The sequence below is a fragment of the Emydura macquarii genome, unplaced genomic scaffold, assembly GCF_026122565.2.
Source record: "Emydura macquarii macquarii isolate MOO-44397 ecotype Brisbane River unplaced genomic scaffold, CSIRO-AGI_Emac_v2 contig_497, whole genome shotgun sequence".
Classification (NCBI taxonomy): domain Eukaryota; kingdom Metazoa; phylum Chordata; order Testudines; family Chelidae; genus Emydura; species Emydura macquarii.
In genome coordinates, this window is record NW_027130634.1 from 43,390 (window position 1) to 69,591 (window position 26,202).

Here is a 26,202-nt window from a genome sequence, read left to right on the forward strand (position 1 = left end):
TCATGCAAATGGAGGGGGTGCCAGTGGTATCAGATTTGGTCCTGGACTTAACTGAAACCCAGAAAGAGTCTGTCGGGGCTGAGGAAAATGGTTCTTTAGAGCAGCCTCTGGCTGAAGAGGGAAGGGGCATTTCTGTGGGAAATGGATTGTTGCCTAAAACTGCTGCTGAAGAAATAAAATCTCCTAGCAGCTTTTGCAAGTAGTTTTCCGCAGCTGAAGGATGTGAAAGCGAATTAATTAAGTCAGCTCAGGACGAATCATTGCCTGTGGCAAGCAACTGTTTCTATGTTGGGAAAAGTGGTTCCATTTCTAACTGCCAGAGCTCTTCACAGGTGAATGGATTCACTGACTTTGTTTTAGAAAGGTCCAGTTTGAATATCTTGAAAAAGGGTCCAGATGAAGGAAAAATTATCAGGAAGATTAAACAGCCACACAACAACACTGGCTGTGCTTGATTGGTATAGTGGAAAGACAACGATGTTGGAACCTGAATGTCTCCAGGCTGTTAGCTCTGTAAGTGAACAGACAATGTCTCAATTTCAGAGGAATCATAGAATATTAGAGTTGGAAGGGACCTCAGGAGGTCATCTAGTCCAACCCCCTGCTCAAAGCAATGGGCAGATAAAGCTACACAGCAGGACAGATGTGAAATTGAACTCTTGGAAAGGCAGGGGGTGACAGACAAATTCTCACCTCTCAATACTTTGAATATATCTTCTAGTCTCTTAGCAGACTCAGGTACGTTCGGGGCTTGGAGGACTCAGCGACTGGCAATGAAGGAAAATCAGAACCCTGTTTATGAGATGCTAGTGAAAATGGTGGATCTCTATTTAAAACCTAGTCCAGACTGGAAAGGGATAGCAGTTAAGAAATTGGAAACTAGTGAACTAGCTAGTGTGTGTGTTAATGTAAATTACCTGCCTGACAGGGGGAAGAAAGATCTACCGCTAGCTGTTAGCACAGAAGACTATTGGGTGTGGGCAGCTGAAAGTGAGTTAGGCGTGCTTGGAACGGCTCTGAATTGGAGCCACATGCGGAATGAGTTTGTTAGGGCTCAACGAAGAAATGTTTCTTTAGAGGGGGCCAGAGTGAGTCCCCAAAGCCTAGCCACAGCAGGAGAATAATGTAGAGAATCATAGAATCATAGAGTTGGAAGGGACCTCAGGAGGTATCTAATCCAACCCCCTGCTCAAAGCAGGACTAACCTCAGCTAAACAACCCCAGCGAGGGCTTTGTCAAGCCGCAGCTTAACAACCTCTAAGGATGGAGATTCCACCACCTCCCTAGGTAACCCATTCAGTGATTCACCACCTCCTAGTGAAAAACTTTTTCCTAATGTCCAACCTAGACCTCCCAAACTGCAACTTGAGACCGTTGCACCTTGTTCTGTCATCTGTCACCACTGAGAACAGCCTAGCCCCATCTTCCCTGGAACCCCCTTTTAGGTAGTTAAAGGCTGCTATCAAATCCCCTCTCATTCTTCTCTTCTGCAGACTGAACAAGCCTAGTTCCCTCAGCCTCTCCTCATACGTCTTGTGCTCCAGCCCTCTAATCATTTTTGTTGCCCTCCACTGGACTCTCTCCAACTTCTCCACATCCCTTTTGTAGTGGGGGGCCCAAAACTGAACACAATACTCCAAATGCGTCCTCACCAACGCCGAATAGAGGGAATAATCACTTTCTGCATTTTGCTGGCAATGCTGCTACTAATGCAGCCCAATACTATTAGCCTTCTTGGCAACCAGGGCATACTGCTGACTCATATCCAGCTTCTTGTCCACTGTAACCCCCAGGTCCTTTTCTGCAGAACTGCTGCCTAGCTCCTCGGTCCCCAGTTTGTAACTGTGCATGGGATTCTTCCTTCCTAAGTGCAGGACTCTGCACTTGTCCTTCTTGAACCTCATCAGATTTATTTTGGCCCAATCCTCTGGTTTGTTTAGGTCCTTCTATCCCTACCTTCCAGGTTATCTACCTCTCCCCCTAGCTTAGTGTCATCTGCAAACTTGCTGAGGGTGCAATCTACCCCATCTTCCAGATCATTAATTAGGTTGTTTAACAAAACCGGCCCCAGGACCGACCACTGGGGGCTCTCCACTTGTGACCGGTTGCCAGCTAGACATGGAGCCATTGATCACTACTCATTGAGCCCTATGCTCTAGCCAGTTCTCTATCTATTTTATAGTCCATTCATCCATCCCATACTTCTTTAACTTGCTGATAAGAATACTGTGAGAGACTGTATCAAAAGCATTGCTAAAGTCAAGGTATATCACATCCACCACCTTCCCTACATCCACAGAGCCAGTCACCTCATCATAGAAAGCAATCAGGTTGGTCAGGCATAACTTTCCCTTGGTGAATCCATGTTGACTGTTCCTGATCACTTTCCTCTCTTCCATGTTCCTTAAAATGGATTCCTTGAGGACCTGCTCCATGATTTTTCCGGGAACTGAGGTGAGGCTGACCAGTCTGTAGTTCCCTGGGTCCTCTTTTCTCCCTTTTTTGAAGATGGGCACTATATTTGCCTTTTTCCAGTCATCAGAGACCCAAATGCCACGAGCTTTCAACGATAATAGCCATTGGCTCTGAAATCACATCAGCCAACTCCCGCAGCACCCTCGGGTGCATTGCATCCGGCCCCATGGACTTATGTATGTCCAATCTTTCTAAATAGTCTTGGACCTGTTCCTTCAGCACTGCGGGATGTTCACCTCCTTCCCATTCTGTGCCACCCAGTACAGCAGTCTGGGAGCTGACCTTGTCTGTGAAGACAGAGGCAAAAAAGGCATTGAGTACCTCAGCTTTCTCCACGTCCTCTGTCACTAGGTCGCCTCCCCCATTCTGAAAGGGGCCCACGCTTTCCCTAATCTTCCTCTTGTTGGTAACATACCTGTAGAAACCCTTCTTGTTCCCCTTCACGTCCCTTGCTAGCTGCAACTCCAATTGTGCTTTGGCCTTCCTCATTTCATTCCTGCATGTTCGAGCAGTGTTTTTATAATCCTCCCTAGTCATCTGAGTAAGCTTCCACTTCTTGTTAGCTTCTTTTTTGTGTTTAAGTTCACCAAAGACTTCTTTGTTAAGCCAAGCTGGACGTCTACCATATTTGCTGTTCTTTCTGCACATCGGGATGGTTTGTTCCTGTGCCCTCCATAAGGTTTCTTTAAAATACAGCCAGCTCTCTTGGATGCCATGTAAACTGGGGGTCTTACTTCAGACTTTTTCAGCACCCTAGCAGAATAGCTTTCTCTGCTGAAGGACCTGAAACCAGGATCTTCACAGAAGGGACCCTAAAGTTCCAAACTAAGGGTGAAATCTTGGTCCCATTCAGATCAATGGCAAAACTCCCATCAGGGCCAGGATTTCACCCTAATCCACATTTAGGGACTTAAATAAATGGCCTGATTTTCACAGGCCATGAGCCTCCAGTGACTTCAAGTGGAGTCGTCCAGTGGCCTATAAGGATGGGTGAGCTCATCTGGACCAGAGCAGAACTGACAGAAGAGTAGCTGAAATCTTAAACTCACAGTTAGGAGGTTCAAAACAATTAAGGTGACATTTTTTTGGGGGGGAGGGATGTGCTGTCTCTGTTCCCCTGCATCTCTGGTTCCACAAAGAATGAAAAGCAGCATAATTCAGTTAAAATAAAAGCATGTTTCTGGCTTAGAGGAAACGAGGCAGTGTTGGAAATCTCACTTGGGGAGATCCAGGCACACAGTGTGTGTCTGTGGGGTAGGACATGCAGTATCCGGATCGCAGTGGTGCAGAGTCCTGTAACAAGGTGAAAGAAGGAATGGACATCCTGCCTAATTCACACACCACAGAGGTGTATCTAGACTTCCTGCAATCTCCCGGGACAGGGGGTGTCTCAGGCTGTAATGTAATGTGTGCACACTGTAGTAGATTGTTTCTGACACATTCCCCATCCAGCCCATCCCTCCTCCTGTGACCAATACCTCAACAACTAAAGCTTTGTGTTGTTCTGAGGAAGAGTTACTCACGCTGGCTCCTTTTAGTCTCCACGTCCTCTCTCCCCTCCCCTCGGGTCTGTCCCTCTCCTTCCCTGCACAGGCTGAGCTGCTGCTGGGGTTCCCTTCACCCCCGGACAGGCTGGGCAGGCAGCTCCTCCATCCCCCTTTTCCCCAGGATTTAACCCAGGCTGTGTAGATATTTGTACGAGCTGTCGCTGTGTGGTGTGTCCAGCACCTGGTGTTGGTCCTGGCTGAGTGAGATCACTGTGTGTCAGCGCTGGGCGTTGTGGGGGTGAGGAGGGAGGGGTACATGGACAGACAGGCAGCTCTGCTGAAATTCAATTTTTCTTTCTCATTGTTGGTCCCAGGCCAGTGCTGGGAGATTTCATGGCCCTGATTCTGTCTGGGCAAGTCTCAGGGCCTCTTTCCCCTGGCGACCCGGAAAATTTAGGCCTGGGTGTCTCAGCCTTTACTCATTCCTGTTTCCAGGTTATTTTTACGGTTGTTGAATGTTAATTATGCAACTTCAGGCATTTCCTCAGTGGAAAGAACCATTGATCTTTGCTCCTCAGATGGTTCCATCTCCCATCGGATCTGACCTCGTCTATAATCTCCTTCCCCCTCCCAGGCTGCTCTGATTCCAACACTACACTGGGAGCCAGTGTCTTCTCCAGGCTTCCCAGGAACCTGTGGCCCCCCACAACCTCTGAGCCCCCCAATCTCCCCACAAGTCTTCCTCTGCAGGGTGAGGTGCCCCCGTCCCATGTCTCGCTTGGCTAAGGGAGGAACATCACACACACAGTGCTGCTTTTGTTGCTCCCACACACACCGTGTGGGGTTTCGGGGACTGCTGCACAGCAACCACGAGTAAGCTGAGAAGTGTGCACAGTGTATAATGAGAGCTGGGAATGCTGGGTCCTGTCAGTGTTAGGTAAATACAGCTGCCAGGTGCAGGAGAGACACTGGCCAGTGGCTGACACAGTGAGTCACTAGGACACAGACGCTAAACCTGGGACTCTCTGGGATAATTGGTTAGTCAGCTGTCATTAGTTAGTCATTAATGTGGTCAGTTGTACATACATTTCTAAAGATGGAGGTTTTATGAAGTCACATCAGTAATTTTCTCATCTGAAACTTTCATCCATGCCATGTATCATGAGAAACCTCACACCTGTGAAGAACACACCTAGATTGTCGTTTTCAAAGCTTCAAAGTCACATGAGACATTTTCCCAGTGGGGCTAAATTCAGCACTGTCATGAGTAAAAAAAATGCCTTCAGTTAGGCTCAGGCACCAGCTTGCAGATAAAATGCCTCCAGCTGACTCCTGTACGTGCTGCAGGGACGTGTTCACAGAGCCCCAGGCCAGAAGGCACCACTGTGATCATCTAGTCTGACCTCCTGTATAGCGCAGGCCAGAGACCTGCCTCCAAGGAATTCCTAGAGCAGAGCTTATAGAGAAACATCCAACCTTGGCTTAGAAATTCTCAGTGATGGAGAATCTGCCATGAGCCTTGGTAAATTGCTGCAATGGTTAATTACTCTCTGTTTATGAAGTGTATATCTTATTTACAGTCAGAGTCTGTCTAGCTTCAACTTCCCTCTAGCAGGCGTATACGGTGCACTTATTGACATGAAACGTCATCTCCCATCATGCGTCTCGTTCACTAGACTTAGTGAGCTCCCTCTGAGAACATCCCTGGACTGGACTATGGCTGAAAAAAGCAGGACCAACCCAATTTAAATCACCCCAGCCAACAGTTTAGCATCCTGCACCCTAAAAACCTCAAGAGATGGAGATTCCAGCACCTCCCTAGGTAACCCATTCCAGTGCTTCATCACCCTCTTAGTGAAAAAGTTACTCCTAATATCCAACCTAGACCTCCCCCACTGAAAGTGGAGATCATTGCTCCTTGTTTTGTCATCTACTACCATAAAGAACAGCCTTCCTCCATCCTCTGTGGAACCCCCTCTTCAGGCAGTTAAAAGTTGCTATCAAATCACCCTTCATTCTTCTCTTTTGCAGACTAAACAAGTCTAGTTCCCTCAGCCTCTTATCATAAGTCATTTGCTCCAGCCCCATAATTATTTTTATATCCCTCTGCTGGACTCTCTCCAATTTCTGCACATCCTTTTCATAGTGGAGGGCGCAAAACTGGACATAGAACTCCAAATGTTGCCTCACCAGTGCCGACTACAGGGCAATAATGTTGCCACCTCACTGCTCAGCCCCCTTTCTAGATTGTTAATAACTATGAATTATTTACTGTGCTATTTGTTATCACATGCATAACCCCCTCACTGGGCTTCTCTCCCTTCACAGACATCCTCAGCATTTCAGATCCTGATCGGCGACTCAACCACCTCATGTCAACTTTCAACCTCACACCCTCTGGCCCTTCACCATTCATCCTAAACGGCATCCCGGGGCTGGAAGCTGCCCACATCTGGATTTCCATCCCTTTCTCTACTTTCTACATCATCGGCTTGTTGGGAAATTTCATGGTTCTGTTTGTTGTGAGCAAAGAGCAGACCCTGCAGAAGCCCATGTACCTGCTGCTCTGCATGCTGGCGCTCACAGACATCGGCATTTCTACCTGCGTCGTGCCGAAGGCACTGTGCATATTTTGGTTTGATTTAAAAGGCATCACTGTGAATGGCTGCCTCACCCAGATGTTCTTCCTTTACGTGTTTACCACTATGCACTCAGCCGTCATCTTAACAATGGCCTTCGATCGCTACGTCGCCATATGTGACCCTCTGAGATACGCCACCATCCTCAGCAACGCACGAGTCGCTAAACTAGGGCTAGTGGGTTTGATACGAGCTGTTCTATTGGTTCTGCCACAGCCCCTGCTACTGCGGAGGCTGCCATTCTGCGCTAACCGTGTTATCCTCCACACATATTGCGAGCACCTCGCTGTGGTGAAGATCTCGTGTGGGGACACCACAGTCAACCGGCTGTATGGCCTGGTGATAACAGTTGTGATCATCGGGTTAGACCTGACACTCATTGGCCTGTCCTATGGGCTAATCATCAGGGCCATCCTCAGAATCTCCTCCAAGAAAGCCCACCAGAAAGCCCTCAACACCTGCACAGCCCACATCTGTGTGATGCTGATGTCTTATACTACCAACCTCTTCACTGCCCTGACACACAGGTTTGGTCAGGGCATCGCTGCCCATGTTCACATCCTCTTGGCCAACCTCTATGTTGTAGTCCCCCCCATGCTCAACCCTATCATTTATGGGGTCAAAACCAAAGAGCTTCGTGACAAAGTGGGAAAATACACCTGCAGAATGTGATCGCCTGGGGCCACTGACTTTAAACTTGCGTGACAAGGGGGAAAGGATGGCACCGGCGCGGGCTCAGTCCAGGGGGATTCCTCTCCCCCCCCACTGTCCTGCCTTCCCGAGTCCCAACCCCTGTGCCCTTGCCCCCCTCTCCTGCCCCCGCTGACCAGCCCTACACCTCAGCAGAGCGGGTGCTCGTGCAGGGCAAGTGCAGCAAGTGCTAGGCTGGAACCCAGCCCCCCCCTCGCCATGCGGGGCTGGGGGAGCCCCTGTAAGACCACGGAGGGGGCTACTGATGCCAAACCCTTCTTCGCACCCTATGCTGGGGCCCAGTGGGCTGCAGCGGCCGAGGCAGCCAAGTTCGCAGATGTGGGTTGCACCATCTCTCTCTGGAGTCCCTCTTGAGGGGGCCCCAGCAGGAATCCCCACACCCCTTTGTTACCTGGTCCCCCCGTTGGCACCATGGCAACTGTCCCCTCAGCTGCTGCCGGGGAACCCCTTATGGTGGCGGGAGGGGAGCTCTCCTCCACATTGAATGAGATCGATGCCCTGGATCTGGTTCCAGATTGCCCGGGGGAAGACGACATTCCCCCTATGGGGGGCCCCGATCTAGTGATTTAAAACGGTTCCTTTCACCATATCCTGTATATCTGCAGAATGTTGTGTTGAAATTGTAGGATTTTTTTTATATGAAATCAGTGTATCCCATTGCAATCCAGTTATGAAGATATTTATACATTTATAGTACAGCTACTGAAATGGTTAATGGATCAAACCATTTTCATTCAAAACCCCATTTTTATGGAATTAATTTTTTTTTAAATGGAAAAAAAATGAAATGAGAAAATAATGGATCCCCAAACCCACATTAATAAAATACATTTCATAGGGCCTAGGTCTGGACTCCCTGGGACGGCGCAGAGAGGAGCATCTGCAGGAACAGCTGTGGCATTCCCACAGGAACAGAGCTACCCACAGCAATGCAAAACCTAGGATTCACCAGGACAATGGGCAAAGGGGCAGGAAATGAGGGAGTCCTGCCGATAATTTACGGACCAGCACGACATGCTGTCTGGAGTCGCTCCCAGGACCTGTCTCTTTTACAAAGAGCTCGGTGCTGTATTGAGCAGGGATTCTCCCACTGCCCCTGCAGTCACCGTGGACTGTTCCCACCCTCTGAAGAAGGCCATCCTGGGACTGGTGGAGAAGGCGATAGCATTCAGCACTGCTGAATGATGACTGAGTGGCTGGCAGATTCCCCTGAGAACGGTGGCTGCAGCCCCTGTTACCCAGGAGAGTGGGGAATGGGGTTTGTTTATTAGGAGAATCGTGGCCATTTACAAAGTGTTGGGTGCCCTAAAAAGCAGTACAGGCTGCAGTAAGTCTCGAGGCGCAAGCCCCACTCCCTGTGCCTGGTGGTTAAGAGCAGAGGAGGGCAGGGACAAGCCAGAAATGGATCATCCTGTGGTTTTCTAGGACAACAACAACATCACACTCTCAGGGGCATAATGTCCAGGGCACAAAACTTGACAGCAGACAGTCTCAGTCACAAGATCCCCACCCCAGAACTCGCTGCTTTTATTAGTGACCAGGTGCTGTTTCTCTGGGCTGGGCCTCACCCCAGGCAATGCACCAGACAGCCCAGGGCTCTGGTGACAGCCACGTCCCAGGGCTACAGTAGGTCACAGAGCCCGTGTCTCAGGCAGCTCAGAAGAGACACTGCAGGGCTGGGGGGGATGTGGGGTGAGCTGCCCTGGGTAGCCCTGCGGGGAGAGGAGGCCAAACTCTCTGCTAAGAGAGGGGGCAGCAGCTGGGCTGGGACCCAGTCTGTGCAACCAGAGCAGACCTTGGGGAGGGTCTGATCGATGGAGGGAGGCCAGAGGAAGGTGGCACAGGAAGAGTGCCAGGGAAAGAGAGATGTCCAGAGCTGGGGGACTAGGGGCAGACAGCCCATCTGTGACTGGTCCCAGCCTGGGAGAGCAGGGATGAGTCCTGGCCATGCTGCCAGCTTGGGAGGTGGGGAAGGACTCTCTGGGACTGGGAGAAGTCATGGCAAGTGGTAGCCATGACAGGGACTATCCAGAGAAGGGAGCAGCACCCCAGCCAGGTGGACAGGCCCAGAGGCGGCGATGAGCTATGGCCAATGGCAACCCAGCCCTTCTACATCTGACACCTGCATCCACATGGCCATGGACAGGCCCCACGCAGCCCCTGGGACTCGACTCCGTTGAACCAACTGGCCTCAGCGGCTGGGCCACATCCAGCCCTGGGCAGCAGCCCCTGCACAATGGCCAGAGGACCCACTACTCAGGGGACTGAGGGAGAACCTGACCCCACAGAGGAGACACCGGAGATCCTATTGGATCAACAAAGGCCCACCGCACCCCCACGCTGGAAGAAATGTGGATTTGCAGGCTTGAGTAGTTCTCTCTGGTTCACGTCCAGTACCTGGATGGGTCTAAGTCCTTCGGTTCAGTTGCAAGATGAATTGATCCAGAGATAGGTGTGTGTCAGACTGGACAGGAACAAAGACAAGATGGTTTCTCTGGCTTGATTTTATAAACCCCCTCCTCCAGCCATGAGGCCTGTGGGCAGTCACAAGTCCCAAAATGGAGTCCATAGTCACATGGGCCAATCCTGGTGACTCCTCTGGTGTGCCTGGGGTCCATAGCCACATGGGACAGTCCTGATGCTTCATCAGGTAGGCTGCCTGCCATGGAGTCCAGAGTCACATAAGCAGGTTCTGGTGACTCAGTGGTGATGCTGGCTTCTCCCTCAGGGCCCCTTGCACCTGGGAATGCCTTAATGGGCCATTATGCAGGCCATTGTTCTGCAGCCTTCCTATCTGGGGTGTTGTCCAGGCAGAACAATTTGAAATACAGATATCTCAAATACATCTGTAACTTCCATGTCACATATCACACATGAACATAAGTATTATTATCTTACTTAGCACATTATAACCTTCCTAACAGTACCTGACATGGCCTATCCCACATGGATTATTATGATCTGCCATACTGATGTCACCCAATACACTAAATGCCCCCCCACTCAAGCCAGCCCGCATGACAGAGGCTATCGGATGGGAGGCACTGTTACTCAGTGTGGAAATCCTACATCTCAGTCTCAGGGATTTAGCACAGGGCTCATCAGCCGGGAGTAGCAGCGGATGCTCAGATTCTATGACAATGAGCAGCAGCACAGAAATGCTGATAGAGAAATGAACACGTCCAACCCTTGGCTCTTCTTTTCTCTCTGCGGTTTAGGCAGTGCAGGACCATGCTAGCAAGTCTGCAAGTCTCAGAGCTCTGACAATCTGAGCCTCTGTTATTGGTGATTCAGTTCTTCTCCCCAGAGGAGGATCCTAGGCTGAAATTCTCTAGGGTATAATTTCCGCACTTCCCGCTGCTCAGGGTTTGCAGGGAATTGTCAAACAGTCCTGGCCAATCTGAGACTCAGAGTCTGCAGGGACTGTACAGGGGAATCATAAAGGTCCCTGTCCAGCATTACAAGTATCAGACGTGAGATTCGTACATGGATTCTCAGTTCACAGAAGAAGCTTTCCCGTCTGCTGTGTGGGATTTTGGTGAGTTGCCTGTTTCTGCAATAAAGTTAGTGTTAAGGCTTGGGAAGGGTTCAAGTAAGAAGCAATTGGGGCAGGAATTCTCCAGCACGGAGAATAAAGATTTATTGTAAATAGTTTAGACAAATATTTATTTTCCTTGTCTGTTACTGTGTCCTTCTATCTGCCTCAGTATCTCCCTTTTTTTGGTCTCTGTTTTTTTGTCTGTTTTGCTCAAGTTTTCCAATTCAGCAGTGTTATTGCCAGGTTAACACGTGTAGCCAGAGCCTCTGCAGTGAGTATGTGTGTTACCCGAGATTTCAGAACACGAATGGGTCACACAGGGTTTTACAGACTGGCCAGATTCCGCTCTCACATTCTGCCTTCAGTGGTTCACTTCAGATTGACACTGGCATCACTGAGATCAAAATCAGGGCCCTTGTGTTTTGAAATCCCCATCTTTCATACCCGGTCTCAGAAAGCCACATAAATGAGGGGTTTTCCTTCAGACTCTTTCAGCACCCGAACAAAATAGCTCTCGCTGCTGCAGGACCTGAAGCCAGGATCTTCACAGCAGGGACCCTAAAGGTCAACACTAAAGGTGACATCTTGGTCCCAATGAGATCAATGGCAAAACTCCCATCAGGGCCAGGATTTCACCCCAAATCCACATTAAGGGACTTAAATGAAAGGACTGATTTTCTCCAGCCATGAGCCTCTAAGGATGGGTGAACTCATCTGTAGCAGAGAAGAACAGACAGGAGAGTGGCTGAAATCTTAAACTCACAGCGTACAGGTTCAAAACGATCAGGGTGGCTGCTCTCTCTGTTGCCCTGCGTCTCTGGTTCTGTACAGAATGAGAAGCACCAAAATGCAGTAAAAATAAAAGCATGTTTTCCATTGAGAGGAAACTAGGCAGTGTCAGAAATCTGTCTAGGGGAGATCCAAATGTGCACAGTGTGTGTGGGTGGGGGAGGAGGGACGTGCAGTGTATAGAGAATGGACATACTGCCTAATTCACACACCACAGAGATGTAACTAAACCTCCTCCAATCTCTGGGACCAGAGGGGTGTCTGTAATGTGAACACCCTGTAGTAGATTGTATCTGAATCCTTCCTCCATCCAGCCCATCCTTCCTCCTGTGACCAATCCCACAACAGCCTCGTGGCAACTTCAGCTATTGCCAACATGTAAAAGCAACATCAGGAAGTTGTGTCTGGGTTTCTAACTGGTGGGAATTCGCTAAAGCTTTGTGTTGTTTTGAGGAAGAGCTACTCGCGCTGGATCCTTTTAGTCTCCACGTCCTCTCTCCCCTCCCCTCGGGTCTGTCCCTCTCCTTCCCTGCACACGCTGAGCTGCTGCTGGGGTTCCCTTCACCCCCAGACAGGCTGTGCAGGCTGCTCCTCCTCCATCCCCCCTTTCCCCGGCGCAGCGAGACACAAAGTTTTACCCCGGCTGCATAGGTATTTGTACGAGCTGACACTGTGTGGTGTGTCCGGCATCTGGTGTTGCTCCTGGATGAGCGGGATCACTGTGTGGCAGGGCTGGGGTTTGTGGGGTGGGGAGGGGGATAGACATGGACAGGTGTAAAGCACTGGGTCTTTTGGGGTAGAGAGTGGGGGTACACAGACAGACAATTTTTCTTCCTGATTGTTGGTCCCAGGCCAGTGCTGGGAGCTTTCCTGGCCCTGCGTGTGTCTGGGCTCCTGTAAGGCCTCTTTCCCCTGGACAGCCAAGGAATTGCAGCCTGGGTGTCACAGCCTTTACTCATTTTTGTTTCCATGTTTTTTTACAGTTGTTGAATGTTAATTACGGAACTTGAGTCATTTCCGCAGTGGAAAGAACCATTGATCTTTGCTCCTCAGTGCTTCTGTCTCCCATCAGATATGACCCCATCTATAATCTCCTTCCCCCTTCCAGTCTGCTCTTATTCCAACACTACGCTGGGCACCAGCATCTTCTCCAGGCTTCCCAGTCACCCATGACCCCTACAACTACCAAGCCACCCCCGAGCTCCCCACAGCTCTTCCTCTGCAGGGATGAGGTGCCCCATGTCCCACCTGCTCTCTTGGCGAGGGGGATCAGTGAAGGTTTCTGTCTGGTGAGGGACGTCACACACACAGTGGTATATGCCAAGTCACCTGTGCTGTGCTGCTGCTTTTATTACAACCACACACACTGTGTGGGGCTTCGGGGGCCGCTACACAGGAACAACGAGCAAGCTGAGAAGTGTGCACAGTAAATAATGAGAGCTGGGAATTCTGGGTCATGTCAGTGCCTAGGTAAATACAGCTGCCACGGGCAGGCGAAACCCTGGCCACTGGCTGACACAGTGAGCCACTGGGACACAGACGCTAAACCCGGCACTCTCTGGGATCATTTGTTAGCCAGCTCCGTTAGCAATTAATGGGGACAGTTGTACATACATTCTTCAGGGAGGAGATTTTATGGGGTCACATCAGTATTCTTCTTATCTGAAATGTTCATCCACGCCGTGGCTCACAGGTTGCCTCAGCCATGTGAGAAACACACGTAGCGTGTCATTTTCAAGACTCCAAAGTCACATGAGACTTCTTCCCTCTGGGGCTAAATCCAGCACTGTCATGAGTAACAAAAAATGCCTTCAGTAAGATTCAGGCAGGAGCTTCCAGGTAAAATGCCTCTAGCTGACTCCTGTATGTGCTGCAGGGACGTGTTCACAGATCCCTCAGCCAGACGGCACCACTCTGATCATCTAGTCTGATCTGTATAGCACAGGCCAGAGACCTGCCGCCAAGCAATTCCTAGAGCAGAGTTTATAGAGAAACATCCAACCTTGGCTTAGAAATTCTCAGTGATAAGGAATCTGCCATGAGCCTTGGTAAATTGCGCCAATGGTTAATTACTGTCTCTGTTTAAAATGTGTACACATCATTTATAGTTAGAATTTGTCTGAATTCAACTTCCAGCCATTGGATGGTGTTACACCTCTCCAGGCTATCCTGAAAAGCCCATTATTCAATATTAGTTCCCTAGGTGGTTACTTGTAGACTGTTATCAAGTCACCCCTTAAACATCTCTGTGGATCAACATGCAAATTTTCAAACAGCAGTTCCATCAGTGCTAAAGAAAGAGTTAAAATAACTTCTCTCCATCTATTGAGATTCCCCTGTTTATCACATCAGGTCCCATTAACTCTTTTGGCTGCCGGGTTGCACTGGGAGCTTATGTTTAGCTAATTATCCCTTCACAGCCCCCAGATCTTGTTCAGAGTCACTGTTTCCCACGATAGATGTGTAAGCATCGCCTACCTTCGTTGTTCTTAGAAGTATATGCCTACGTAGCTCTGCTAGAACACATTTTGTTTCCCTCCACCCAGTTTACGAACCAATCCATACCTCTCTGAATCAGTGACCTATCCTCTTCATTATTGACGATCCCCCAATTTTTGTGGCATCTGCAAACATTATCAGTATTCAAGCATGAGAACACAGAGACGGTTTGGGATATCAAACAGGAAGATCTGGATGACCTTGTAAACTGGAGTAATAGAAATAGGATGAAATGTAACAGTGGAAAGTGCAAGTTCATGCATTTAGGGACTAATAACAAGGATTTCTGATATACGCTGTGGATGTATCAGTTGGAAGTGACAGAAAGGGAGAAGGACCTGGCCCTACTGGTTGATCACAAGATGACTATGAGCCGCCAACGTGATGTGGCCATTAAAAATTTTAATGTGGTCCTTGGATGTATCACACGACATATTTCCTCCAGAGAGAGGGAGGTGTTAGTCCCGTTACACAAGGCGCTGGTGAGAACTTATCTGGAATACTGTGTGCAGTTCTGGTCTCCCATTTTTAAGAAAGCTGAATTCAAACTGGAACAGGTGCAGAGAAGGGCTACTAGGATGAGCTGCGGAATTGAAATTATTTAAGTTAAGCGCCAATGTGGACACAAGAACTATTGGATATAAACTGGCCATCAGAAAGTTCGGACTTGAAATGAGTCTCCGGTTTCTAACCATCAGAGGAGTGAGGTTCTGGAATAGCCATCCAAGGGGAGCAGTGAGGGCAAAAAATGTAGCTGACTTCAAATCTGAGCTTGATAAATGTATGGATGGGATGGTATGATGGAACAGCCTAGTTTGGCAATTGACTGATCTTTGACTACTGCTGGTAGATATCCCAGTATCCTCTGAAGGGATGTTAGAGGAGGGGTTCTGAGTTATTACAGAAAATTCTTTCTTAGGTGTCTGGCTGATGAGTCTTGCCCACATGCTCAGGGCTTAACTGATCGCCATATTTGGGGTCGAGAAGGAATTTTCCCTCAGGGCAGACTGGCAAAGGCTCTGGGGATTTTTCACCTTCCTCTGTAGTGTGGGGCATGGCTCACTTGCTGGTGGATTGTCTCTACCTTAAAGTCTTTAAACCATGATTTGAAGACTTTAATTACTCCATCATAGGTCAAGGGTAGATTACAGGAGTGGGCGGGTGAGGTTCTGTGGCCTACGTTGTACAGGAGGTCAGACTAAATGATCATATTGGTCCCTTCTGACCTTAGAGTCCATGTGTCTATTGGAAGGGTAAGTAGCTGGGTTGCTGATGGGTGTCCCTGGTTACCCCTGTCAGTAATAAGGCAGAATAACGGCTGAGGCTTGACAAAGCCCTGGCTGGGATGATATAGCTGAGGTTAGTCCTGCTTTGAGCAGGGGGTTGGACTAGATGACCTCCTGAGGTCCCTTCCAAACCTAATATTCTATGATTCTATGATTCTGTGTTACTTTCATGAATGCTTTCTCAGAGATATGTCTCACCAAAAGAAACAAGGGAAGTAACTGAGCACAAAGTGCCTGTCTGGCATAACATCTGTTTCCATGGGGAAAACTTGGCTCCTTTACAAAAGAGGAATTATATCGTAGAGTAGAGCTATGGTCCATCCACTCTCTCACAGTGACTCTCCAGGGGCTGCTGAAGAAGGTGTTGAGGAGGATAACCTGACAGACATGAGGGTGTCACCTTAACTCCTAAAAGCCAGAGACTGGCTTGTGCTCTGAGACACGAGGGCGTACAGGCATTCCAAGATATTTATTTAGCTACAGCTATTGTAATGGAATGGTCTTACTATCCATGCAAATGTCCTAAACCTTTTTTATTCTTGCTCAGCTTCTGGCCTCAACTTCATCTTGTGGCAATGAGTTTCTCTGTCTAATTATGCACTGAGTGAAGAAAGCATTCTTTTTTTAATCAGTTTTGAATATGCCATATTTCAGTTTAAATGAATGTCCTCTTCACCTTGTATTATGAGACAGGAAGAACACATTCTTGATATCCTCTCTACCAGTCAGTATTTTATAGACTCTTCTCAAACCCCCTCTTATTCCTCTTCATTCTAAGGTAACAATCCAAGGCTTTTCAACCCCTGTCCCTATGAAATTTTCCCCAGGCCCTTGATCTTTCTCGTTGCCCTTCCCTGAACCCCTGTAGTTCTGCAATATCCTGTTTGAGAAGGGTGCTCAGTACTGCACAGAGAAGTGCAGAGTAGGGCGAAACTTCGATTGATTGATCTCATGACACTGTATTTTTGGTATTATTCCCCATCCCACTCCTCCTATGTCCCAAAACTTTGCTTAGTTTTTGTCCGAGCTGGTACTTTGAGCAGGGTTTCGAAGAGCCATGAACCATGACACCAGGTCTCAGTCCAGAGTTCATACAGTTAAATTAGAACCTTGTAAGGTGTTTGAGGAGTTCACGTTTTTCCCTCCAATGGGCGTATACGTTGCACTTATTGCCATGGAACATCGTCTTCCATAATGCTGCTCGTTTACCGGCTTCATTAGCTCCCTCTGAGAACATTTCTGGACTGGATTACCGCCTAAATGATTTGGTGACATCTGCAAATGTTGCCATCTCACTGCTCACCCCCCTTTCTAGATAGTTAGTAACAATGAAATATTTACTGTACTGTTTGTTACCAAGTGCATAACCCGCCTCGCTGGGCTTCTCTCCCTACATAGGCACCCTGAGCATTTCAGATCCTGATCAGCGCATGTCAGCTTTCAACCTAACCCCCTCTGGCCTGCCAACATTCATCCTGACTGGCATCCCGGGGCTGGAAGCTGCCCACATCTGGATTTCCATCCCTTTCTCTACATTCTACATCATCAGCCTGTTGGGAAACTTCACGGTTCTGTTTGTTGTCAGCAAAGAGCAGACCCTGCACAAGCCCATGTACCTGCTGATCTGCATGCTGGCGCTCACAGACATCGGCATTTCTACCTGCGTCGTGCCGAAGGCACTGAGCATATTTTGGTTCCATTCCAAAGACATCACTCTGGATGGCTGCCTCACCCAGATGTTCTTCCTTCACACGGTTACTGTTATGCATTCAGCCGTCCTCATGACGATGGCCTTTGATCGCTACATCGCCATATGTGACCCTCTGAGATACGCCACCATCCTCACTAACGCACGAATTGCTAAGCTAGGGCTAGTGGGTTTGATACGAGCTGTTCTCTTGGTTCTCCCAGAGCCCCTGCTTCTGCAGAGGCTGCCATTCTGCGCCAACCATGTTATCCCCCACACGTACTGCGAGCCCATCGCTGTGATGAAGGTCTCGTGTGGGGACACCACAATCAACCGGACGTACGGCCTAGTGCTAACATTTGTGATCATCGGGTTAGACCTGACACTCATTGGCCTGTCTTACGGGCTGATCATCAGGGCCGTCCTCAGGCTCCCCTCCAAGAAAGCCCACCAGAAAGCCCTCAACACCTGCACAGCCCACATCTGTGTGATGCTGATGTCTTATACTCCCGTCCTCTTCTCCGTCCTGACACACAGGTTCGGTCAGGGCATTGCTGCTCACGTTCACATCCTCTTGGCCAACCTCTATGTTGTAGTCCCCCCCATGCTCAACCCTATCATTTATGGGGTCAAAACCAAAGAGCTTCGTGACAAAGTGGGAAAATACATGTGCAGAATGTGATCGCCTGGGGCCACTGACTTTAAACCTGCGTCACAGGAGCGGGAGAGGATGTGTCCTCGTTAATCAAGGGTGCTCTGTCCCAATTTGGCTGAGCTCAGCCTTGTGGCAGTTCACAGTTTCAGAAGTTCCTCACCCCTAATATTTTATCATTCCATCAACAAGTAGTTCTCTCTACATTGCTCAGTTCCATCTCTCTAACCATCACCTTATCTCATTCAGAATCACCTGTCATCCTCCAGCCCCACATACCCTGTCACTTGGCCTTTCTGTGACTTTTAGATCACCAGCCCTGATGATTTCTCATATGTTCTCAGCCCTATTTTCCTGTTGATTCTCACCATTCCTCATTCTCCTCCATCTTTGACTCTTTTCCCCCTCTCTGCCATCACAAGGTCCCCAATTCTGCCCTCCACCAGGCCCCAACAATCTCTTCCAGTCCTGAGTCTCCCCAAATCAGTCTCTCTGAACTCTTACCTAGCAGACACTTGGAGTTTTCTCCTTTGCTTTGTCCCCCCCCCAAAAGCCATGAAATCTGCCCTCACTTATCAGTTCTTTTCGGTACACACATTGTACACATACTGGGGACAAAATACACCAACCTTCCTTGTTTATATTCCCCCACTAGGGTTATCACTGAAATCATTATTGTCTCATAAAGAGACCCACCTCGTACAAATTGGAGAATATGTATCCATGGTACCCATGATTGTCAGGCACCAGGACATGCAAGACCATCACTATGATATTCTTCCTCCACCACGAGCTGTAGGAGGAGGTGGTGAAATTATTCCCTCAAACAATTAACTATCCATATTCACACTTGTGTGATGGGGTCCATTTTGCAACCACCCCAACAAAGGGAGGATTTGTAGCCTATAGACTAGCCTGCTTGCATATATATATATATATATATATATATATATATATATATATATCTTTCCTTATAAATTTAAGTATTGTTGTTTTATTATAACAGAATCATACACTCATATTAAAGTATTATATGGGGAAGGAATATGCCTGCATCCAAGCCCGGGCTAAAGGTTCAGGGAGGAGCAGAACTGCAAATACTTCCTCTTGTGCCTTGTTTTGAACAAACCTGTATGGGAAACACCCCATCTTTGGAAGATGTCCTTCACACTGTCCCGGGGAATGGACCACTCATGATTGGAGAAGGATCTTCTGAAATGATCCATAGCTCATTCTGTGTGCTGTAGCCTATAGGACTAGCCTGCTTGCTTGCATATATACATATATATTTTTCCTTATAGATTCAAGTATTGTTGTTTTATTATGATAGAGTCATAGATTTATATTAAAGTATTTTAGCTTTAATGCAAGGTACCTTAGAGCCACATCCTGTATGAAAGCTAAGGCAGTTAGCATACATATGTTCGGGACCTTTGGCCCAAATAAGTAATGATGAGTTAAAGGATAAGACATATATGGTTATAACCTTTACCCTAGGTAAGTCAGGAGGCATGAAAACAGGGGGGGGGGCTGTCTCAGGTTATAGAATCATAGAATATTAGAGTTGGAAGGGACCTCAGGAGGTCATCTAGTCCAACCCCCTGCTCAAAGCAGGACTAACCTCTGCTATATCATCCCAACCAGGTTATGCCCCAAGTAAACTTCACAGATACACCACAGATCCCACAAAAACACCAGAAATAACAAAAGTGAGATAAACAAACCATCTGGAACCGTTTGGAAAGGATGTGGATATGTCATTAATACGCATGAACCTGCCAGTCTAGACAATAAATGCACCCTCATAATTTGGGGGTGAAAAATCCAAATTTGGACTTAGAAGGAGGACCCCCATTGCTGAGGGTATAAGAAGGGGCAAATTGTGTTACTTGGGGCAATCGTCAGCTACTCCTTCTTGAAGCTTCTTTTAACGAGTGTTAAAATTTTGTTCTTTGTTTATACTTAGTGTTGTTTGTAGTGTTAGTCTTAGCCTTACAGCTCTTAGCCCTCGAGCATTGCCTACTTCACCCCTCTACTCAAGAGTTGAGGAAGCGAACATCTCTCTCAACCAGATCATCAAGGAAGGGTCTGAGTATATTAATCCAATGCATACCATAGAGATATATATATATCACATCAGTCTCTAAAATAAGACTGTAATCCTATCCATTATCCATTTGATGATTCATTTTCCTTTAATCAGTCATTTATCTATCAGTTTATGTTATCGTAATACAAACTTTTAAACTTATGCAAATTTGGCTATCACTGTGAACCTTCCTGTCATGCATCCCTCTAAAACTCTTCTGGATCCTGATTCCGGGACAAGAACCTCATTATCTCCTGATCAGATCAATTGGCAAGCCTATAACCCCATTCAAATTACTAAAACAACCCAAAATCAGGCTACAGAGCATTGCCAGGAGATCGAGGGAGATTATTATTCCTCTTTATATGGCATTGGTGAAGCCGCATTTGCAGTATTGTGTCCAGCTTTGGGCACCCCAGTACAAACAGGATATTAGGAAAATGTTTTTCACTAGGAGGGTGGTGAAGCACTGGAATGGGTTACCTAGGGAGGTGGTGGAATCTCCATCTTCAGAGATTTTTAATTTCTGGTTTCATAAAGTAAAAAACATTTTCCTATTATCCAACCTAGACCGCCCCTCTGCAACTTGAGACCATTGCTCCTTGTTCTGTCATCTGCCTCCACTGAGAATAGCCTCGCTTCATCCTCCCTGGAACCCCCTTTCAGGTAATTAAAGGCTGCTATCGAATTCCCCCTCATTCTTCTCTTTTGCAGACTAGACAAACCTAGTTCCCTCAGCCTCTCCTCATAAGTCTTGTGTTCCAGCCCCCTAACCATGATCATGATAAAGCCTCGGTCTGGCATCGTCAACATTGGCTCTCCATCCTTCTGGATCTTTAGGCCTGGAAGCTCCATGGCTGAACTCCTTAGACATGCTCTGGACCCACTAGAGAGGTCCTTCTAGGGAGTAGAAAACCATCCAGTAGAGTGATGTACCTGGAAAAGTGGAAGAGATTCTTGATCTGGCCTGTGGAGAAAGGTGTTTTACCCTTACAGTCATCCACACCATTCATCCTGGACTGCTTACTACACTGAAATAGCATGGGCTATCGGTGTCATCGATGATCGTCCACCTGGCTGTGGTTTCGGCGTTACATACATGGGTCACCTGCCGATCTGTCTTCACCACCTCAATTGCCAGCCATTTTCTCAAAGGCCTGGACAGACTGTACCCTAAAATGCACCAGCCAATCCTAGCCTGGGTTCTCACGCTAGTCCTCTCAAGGCTCATTGGGCCCCCATTTTAGCCCCTGGTGACGTGCTCCTCTTCTCTACTTTCATAATTTATGTTCTTCGAGAGGTGTTGATCATGTTCATTCCAAGACACCCACCCCCCCCGGTTGCCCCTCTGTTGGAATTAGGTGGCGAGAAGGGACAGAGGGTCAGCAGGTTCCCATATACGAGCGCCATGAGTACGCAAATCCAGTGAGCACTAGAGTTGACCTGATGGATACAACTAAGTGAAAAATCTTCTGCCCGTGATGCGAGTGGCATGCAAACACCTACATTAGAATAGACATGAGCCACACCTCTTGAAGAACAATTACAAAAGGTTAAGAACCGTTTTTCACAAGGCTGGATGATATGAGATTCACAACAGCCATAATTAAGGGTTTTTTATCCTCACCACCCTCTGAGACAGGGATGTGCTTTCCCTATTTTACATGGGGGAAACTGAGGCCCAGAGTAGATTACGAGATGACACGTCCAACGTGACAGAGGAGTTTTGTGGCCAAGCCAGGAATTGACCAGGTCTCCTGAGTTCCAGACCAGCGCATGATCCACTTGACCCCGGGGGGAGGTTGTCAAAGGCACAAGGGCAGTGGGCAGCAGAGTCCAATTGAATGTGGATGGACAATGGACACCTGACTCACCTCCGAACATCTCCCTCCACCCTCCCTACCTCACTGACAGCCCGTGCAGTTACTGCAGCTGGGATAAAGAGACAAAGGCCGTCAGTGCACAAGCTTCAGGGCAGGTGCTGATCACTGAAGGGGGCTCAGGAAGCTGCGCTTCCCCATGGCAGGATATTGCACCATGAGAGATTTATGACAAAGCTGGGGCAATCTGTACTGCCCTCTGTCAGAGAGAGGCTAGTGGATGGGAGGGACTGTTACTCAGTGTGGAAATCCTACGTTTGAAACAAGGATGTACAAGAGCCTGTCCACGTGCACGTCGTGGTCTCAGGGATTCATCACGGGGCTCATCAGCTGGGAGCAGCAGCAGATGCTCAGATTCTATGACAAGGAGCAGCAGCACAGAAATGCTGATAGATAAATGAGCACGTCCAACCCTTGGCTCTTCTTTTCTCTCTGGGGTTTTAGCAGTGCAGGACAACTCTAGCTAATCTGCAAGTCTCAGTGCTCTGACAATCTGAGCCTTTGTTATCAGTGAATTGTATCTTCACTCCCAGGGGAGACTTTTAGATTGAAATTCTCCAGGGTCTATTTTCTGCTCTTCCCACTGCTCATGAGGTGCAGAGAATTGTCCTGGAGTCCAGGCCAACCTAAGAGTCTGCAGATGTTCCTGTCCAGAATTGCAAGTGTCAGACGTGAGATTCGTACACTGATTCTCAAGTCACAATAAGGAGATTTCCTCTCTCTGCTGTGTGGGATTCCGGTGAGTTGCCTGTTTCTGCAATAATGTTAGTGCTAAGGGTTCAGGAAGGTTCCATTCAAGAACAATCTGGGCAGGAATTCTCCTGAACGGAGACTTGAACTGTTCAGTGTTGTCAGAAACACGAAGGGATTTAAAATTGGAATTAAAGTTTTATTGTAAATAATTTAGACAGATATATGTTTTAAGATAATTTCCTTGTCTCTTACTGTATCCTTCTATGTGTCAGTATCTTCCCCTTTTTGTATTCTGTTTTTTTCTCTGGTTTCTAATTCAGCGACTTTACTGCCATGTGAAATAGGGAATGGACATCCTGCCTAATTCACACACCAAAGAGGTGAAACTAGGCTTCCTGCAATCTCCCGGGGCAGATGGGTGTTTCAGACTCTAGTGTACTGTGGACACACTGTAGTAGATTTCCTCAGTCCAGCCAATCCCTATTCCTGTGACCAATCCCACAACAACTAAAGCTTTGTGTTGTTTTGAGGAAGAGTTACTCGCACTGGCTCCTTTTAGTCTCCACGTCCTCTCTCCCCTCCCCTCGGGTCTGTTCCTCTCCTCTTCCCTGCACACGCTGAGCTGCTTCTTCGGTTCCCTTCACCCCCAAACAGGCTGAGCAGGCTGCTCCTTCTCCATCCCCCCTTTAACCGGTGCAGCCAGACCCAGAGTTTAAAGCAGGCTGTGTCGATATTTGTACGAGCTGTCCCTGTGTGGTGTGTCCAGCATCTGGCTTTGATCCTGGGTGAGTGGGATCACTGTGTGGCAGCGCTGGGGATTGTGCACGTTGGGAGAAGGCTGTACATGGACAGGCATGGGCAGGTTGTGGGGCAGGGAGTGACAGGCAGGCAGCACAGCCGAAATTCAATTTTTCTTTCTGATTATTGGTCCCAGGCCAGTGCTGGCAGTTTCCTGGCCCTGAATGTGTCTGAGCCTCTTTCCCTTTGCAAGACATAGACGTTTTCCCCCTGGAGCTAAATTCAGCACTGTCATGAGTCAGAAAAAATACCTTCAGAAAGGCTCAGGCACCAGCTTGCAGGCAAAATGACTCCAACTGACTCCTCTATGTGCTGCAGGGACGTGTTCACAGAGCTCCAGGCCAGAAGGGACCACTGTGATCATCTAGTCTGACCTCCAGTATAGCACTGGCCAGAGACCTCTCCCGAAAGGACTCTCAGAGCAGAGCTTATAGAGAAACATCCAACCTTGGTTTAGAAATTTTCCGTGATGGAGAATCTGCCATGAGCCTTGGTAAATTGCTCCAATGGCTAATTACTCTCCATGTTTAAAAGTTGTACACCTTATTTATAGTCAGCATTTGTCTAACTTCAACTCCCAGGCTTTGGATGGTGTTAGACCTTTCTATGCTAGCCTGAAAAACCCATTATTCAATATTTGTTCCATATCTGGGTATTGTTAGATTGTTATCAAGTCACCCCTTAACTATCTCTGTATCAATATGAATCTTTAATTGTGGATGCCAGAAATGGACCCATTTTCCAGAAGAAGTTCCATCAGTGACAAGGAAAGAGGTAAAATAACTTCTCTCCCCCTACTTGAGATTCCCCTGTTTATCACCCCAGGATCACATTACCTCTTTTGGCCACAGGGTCACACAGGGACCTCATGTTTTGCTCATTTCCCCTTCATGCCCCCCCAAATCTTGTTCATAGTCACTGCTTCCCATGATAGTGTCCCCCACTGTGTAAGCATCACCTACCTTCTTTGTTCTTAGAGCACATATTGTTTGCCTTGACCCATTTTACCAACCAATCCAGATTGCTCTGAATCAGCAGCATGTCCTCTTCATTATTTAGGATCTCCCAATTTTTTTGGCATCTACAAACATTATCAGTATTCAAGCATGAGAAGGGTAAACACCTGCGTTGCTGACGGGTGTTTCAGCTTAACAAGGCAGAATAACGAAACCACTGTACTTGTTATGTCTAAAAGAAAGCTGGGTGCTTTCAAGAACGAGTCTCACCAAAAGAAACAAGGGAACTAACAGAGCACAAAGTCCCAGCCTGGCATGATAGTGTCCATTTCTGTGGGGGAAACTTGGCTTCCTTGCAAAAGAGGAATTGCATCATGGAACAGACCAATGATACATCCAGTCCAGCGTCCTCTCTGACAGCGATACACCACCTGACCTTCATAAGAGTGTCACATTAACGCCTAACAACCAGGGATCAGCTTCTGCCCTGAAAAACGGGGACATACAGGCTTTCCAAGATAATTATTTAGATCTAGCTATCGTAACAGAACGTTCTTACTATTCATGTAAATGTCTTAAACCTCTGATTCTTCCTTATAATCTGACCTCAACTGCATCTTGTGGCAATAAGTTTCTTTGTCTAATTATGCACTAGGTGAAGAAAGCATTCTCTTCACTGGACCTAGTGGCTTATTGGGAGCCAGGGACTAAAATGCAGTAAAAGAGACTGCATATTTTATTTTAGCTTCTTGGTAACCAGGGTGGGGAATCAGAAGTATTGTTTGTGGCTGGTTGGGAAGTCTGACTTCAGTGTCACCCACCAGTGCTGGGAGAATCTGATCTCCTTTTACAGCCTGCCCCAACCTTGGCATTTTCATGTGGCTATCCTAGGCACGGACAAGTCACATTTGGCCTAAATACTTTGGTTGACACCTCACTGCTTACCCCCCATTCTACATAGTTAGCAACAATGAAATATTTACCGTGCTCTTTCTTATCCAGTGCATGACCCTCCTCCCTCTGCTTCTTTCCCTTCACAGGCACCCTGAACATTTCTGAGCCTGATCGGTGCTTCGACTATCTCATGGGGGCTTTCAACCTCACCCGCTCCGATCCATCAACATTCATCCTAAACGGCATCCCGGGACTGGAAGCTGCCCACATCTGGATTTCCATCCCTTTCTCTACATTCTACATCATCAGCCTGTTGGGAAATTTCACGATTCTGTTTGTTGTCGGCAAAGAGCCGACCCTGCACAAGCCCATGTTCCTGCTGCTCTCCATGCTGGCGCTCACAGACATCGGTGGGTGTACCTGTGTCGTGCCGAAGGCACTGTGCATATTTTGGTTCTGTTCCAAAGACATCACTGTGGAGGGCTGCCTCACCCAGATGTTCTTCCTTCACGTGGTTGCTGCTATGCACTCAGCTGTCTTCATGATAATGGCCTTCGATCGCTATGTCGCCATATGTGACCCTCTGAGATACACCACCATCCTCACCAATGCACGAATCGCTAAGTTAGGGTAAGTTGGTTTGATACGAGGTGTTCTCTTGGTTCTCCCAGAGACACTGCTTCTGTAGAGGCTGCCATTCTGTGCCAAGCGCATTATCCCCCACACGTACTGCGAGCACATGGCTGTGGTGAAGATGTTGTGTAGGGACACCAGAGTCAACAGGACATATGACCTGATGACAACATTAGTCATCATCGGGTTAGACCTGACACTCATTGGCCTGTCCTATGGGCTGATCATCAGGACCGTCCTCAGAATCTCCTCCAAGAAAGCTCACCAGAAAGCCCTCAACACCTGCACAGCCCACATCTGTGTGATGTTGATATCTTATACTCCCTTCATCTTCTGCACCCTGACACACAGGTTCGGTCATGGCATCGCTGCCCACGTTCATGTCTTCTTGGCCAACCTCTATTGCCTTGTACCCCCCATGCTCAACCCTATCATTTATGGGGTCAAAACCAAAGAGCATCGTGACAAAGTGGGAAAATACATCTGCAAAATGTGA

General features: G+C 47.9%; 2 protein-coding genes and 1 pseudogene across 2 annotated transcripts; all 3 read left to right on the top strand.

Annotated features, from left to right (window-relative positions):
- Nucleotides 1-211: 211 nt before the first annotated feature.
- On the top strand, nt 212-7,273 carry LOC137146940 (olfactory receptor 52P1-like). Its single transcript, XM_067538606.1, has 2 exons — nt 212-332; nt 6,291-7,273. The coding sequence occupies exon 2, from the start codon at nt 6,335-6,337 to the stop codon at nt 7,271-7,273; it is 939 nt and encodes a 312-aa protein (XP_067394707.1). The 5' UTR covers nt 212-332; nt 6,291-6,334.
- Nucleotides 7,274-16,854: 9,581 nt separating this feature from the next.
- Nucleotides 16,855-17,793, top strand: LOC137146941 (olfactory receptor 52D1-like). The gene has a single exon (XM_067538607.1). The coding sequence runs from the start codon at nt 16,855-16,857 to the stop codon at nt 17,791-17,793; it is 939 nt and encodes a 312-aa protein (XP_067394708.1).
- Nucleotides 17,794-23,951: 6,158 nt separating this feature from the next.
- LOC137146946 (olfactory receptor 52P1-like) lies at nt 23,952-26,202 on the top strand (annotated as a pseudogene).